This window comes from Vicia villosa, unplaced genomic scaffold (assembly GCF_029867415.1).
Source record: "Vicia villosa cultivar HV-30 ecotype Madison, WI unplaced genomic scaffold, Vvil1.0 ctg.002061F_1_1, whole genome shotgun sequence".
NCBI classification, from domain to species: domain Eukaryota; kingdom Viridiplantae; phylum Streptophyta; class Magnoliopsida; order Fabales; family Fabaceae; genus Vicia; species Vicia villosa.
Window position 1 is genome coordinate 58782 of NW_026705825.1, and position 2422 is coordinate 61203.

The window sequence follows — 2422 nt, forward strand, 5'->3', positions numbered from 1 at the left end:
AACTGCCCTTTTAGGTGATAGATTCAGTGCAGAAAAAGCTGGCATGGTGAAAGACTATACTGAAAAAGTTCTTTATCTGAACAATGTGGAGGAACAAATGCTAGCTCAAAGAGCTAAAATGGATTGGATTAAACTTGGGGATGGAAATAATAGTTATTTCCATGCTATGCTAAGAGGTAAACATAAGCAGACTAAGATATCCAAACTGCAAACTCAAGATGGTACTCTTATAACTGAACAATCAGATTTGATGCATGAAGTGAGGGGTTTCTATGAAAATCTTGTTGGTACCCCAGCTCATAGTCTCATTGGTATTGAGGTAGGGGTGATGAGAAAAGGTACTCAATTGCAGAGAGACCAAATGGAAATGCTTATTGCCCCTGTGTCTGATGATGAGATATACAAGGGCCTGAAAAGCATAAAAGACAACACTGCACCAGGAGGGGATGGATACAGTGCCAGATTCTACAAGGCTGCTTGGGAGATTATAAAGACAGATGTGTGCAAAGCTGTTAGGGAATTTTTTGAGAAGGAGAAAATGTATAAGGCTGTCAATAGCACCATAGTAACTATTATACCAAAAAAGAATGAAGCAACCAGGATCCAAGATTTCAGACCAATCTCTTGCTGCACAATCCTGTATAAACTTATCTCTAAAGTGATGGTTAATAGACTGAACAAAGTTATTAGCTCTCTTGTGCACCCAAGCCAAACTGCTTTTGTTCCAGGAAAACACATTCAAGACAACATTCTTTTGGCTTATGAACTAATAAGAGGCTATGGTAGGAAACAAGGCCCTCCTAGGTGCATGATTCAAATGGACCTGCAGAAGGCATATGACTCCATTGACTGGAATGCCCTAGAAACCATCCTTAGGGAAATGAGTTTCCCTCCAAAATTCATCAGATGGGTTATGTTGAGCATTAACACTGTGTCTTATAGATACAAGATAAATGAGGAACTCACTGATTACCTTGCTGCTAAGAGAGGGCTCAGGCAAGGAGACCCTCTCTCCCCTCTTCTTTTTGTTCTTGTTATGGAGTACCTACATAGAGTGCTACAGAATCTGAAATCCAATCCAGCTTTCCATTTCCACTCCAAATGCAAAAAATTAGACATCATCAATTTAAGTTTTGCTGATGACCTCCTCCTTTTTGCAAGAGCTGACCCAACATCTGTCCAGATCCTTATGGATGCATTCCACAGATTTGCTCAGTCAACAGGGCTTGCAGCTAACATGCAGAAGTGTAAGATCTACTATGGACATGTTGATAACTCAGCAAAAGAACAGATAGCACAAATAACTAGTTTCCAAGAGGGTTCCCTTCCCTTTAGATACTTAGGTATCCCACTTTCCAGCAAAAAGCTCACCTCATCAGAGTGCCTGCTCTTGGTTGAAAGACTAACTGGCAAAGTAAGGCACTGGACTAATCATTTGCTAAGTTTTGCTGGCAGGCTCCAATTAGTAAATAGTGTACTTTTGCAGTAGCCAATTTCTGGCTTCAAAGTATCCCTTTACCAAGGAGAATTATTCAAAATGTAGAGGCTATATGCAGGTCATTTGTGTGGTCTGGCAGTGATAAAATATCTCGTAAAGCCCCTGTGTCATGGAAACAAACGTGCAAGCCAAGAAACAAGGGGGGTCTGAATGTTATGAATTTGGACATTTGGAGAAGAGTGAACCTGTTGAAAATGCTATGGAATATATGCATCAAAGCTGACAGCCTATGGATCAAATGGATCCACTGTTATTATATGAAAAATACGGATCCAATGAATGTGCCAATCAAAGCCTCCTGCTCATGGATCCTTCGTGCAATTTTGAAGGAACGAGACAAGGTGGATAGCCTATCCACATGGACCAGCATGTGCCAACAGAGAAAATTCAAAACTCGGGCTGTCTATAATGATCTTCAGGAGTATGTAGAGGATGTGCAATGGAAGAGTATCTTTTTCAAAAATACAGCTAGGCCTAGAGCAAAATTCATTTTGTGGGCAGCCTGCCACAACCGCCTTGCCACAAAAGAAAGACTGCACAGATTTTGGCTTACTGAACTCCATGACCTGCTGTTTCTGCGATGCAATTGAGACTTTGAATCACCTGCTGTTTGAATGCACGGGAACAAAGGCTATTTGGCAATATGTGTTAGATTGGCTGCAAATTCACCATGTGCCTCTTCGATGGAATGAGGAAATGAGGTGGATGATGGCTAGAAGCAAGGGAAAGGGATCCAATTTGGCCATTCTTAAATGTGCTTTTACTGAAACTGTTTATGAAACTTGGATGTATAGGAACAAGTATAGCTTTGGAAACCATATTGTGAGTAGCACCATTGGTCCTAAGATAGTGGATATAGTGATATATAGATGTTGGATGAACCATAAACTTAGGCAACATATCGCTAAGTTGATGATGCCCTAG

At 40.8% G+C, this 2422-nt stretch overlaps 1 protein-coding gene across 1 annotated transcript; it reads left to right on the forward strand.

Annotated features, from left to right (window-relative positions):
• The first annotated feature begins 1930 nt into the window (after window positions 1-1930).
• LOC131637655 (uncharacterized) lies at window positions 1931-2422 on the forward strand. The gene has a single exon (XM_058908260.1). The coding sequence runs from the start codon at window positions 1931-1933 to the stop codon at window positions 2420-2422; it is 492 nt and encodes a 163-aa protein (XP_058764243.1).

Excerpts from the sequence above, each read along its gene's own strand:
- LOC131637655 (XM_058908260.1), top strand. The coding sequence starts at position 1,931 with ATGTGCAATGGAAGAGTATCTTTTTCAAAAATACAGCTAGGCCTAGAG.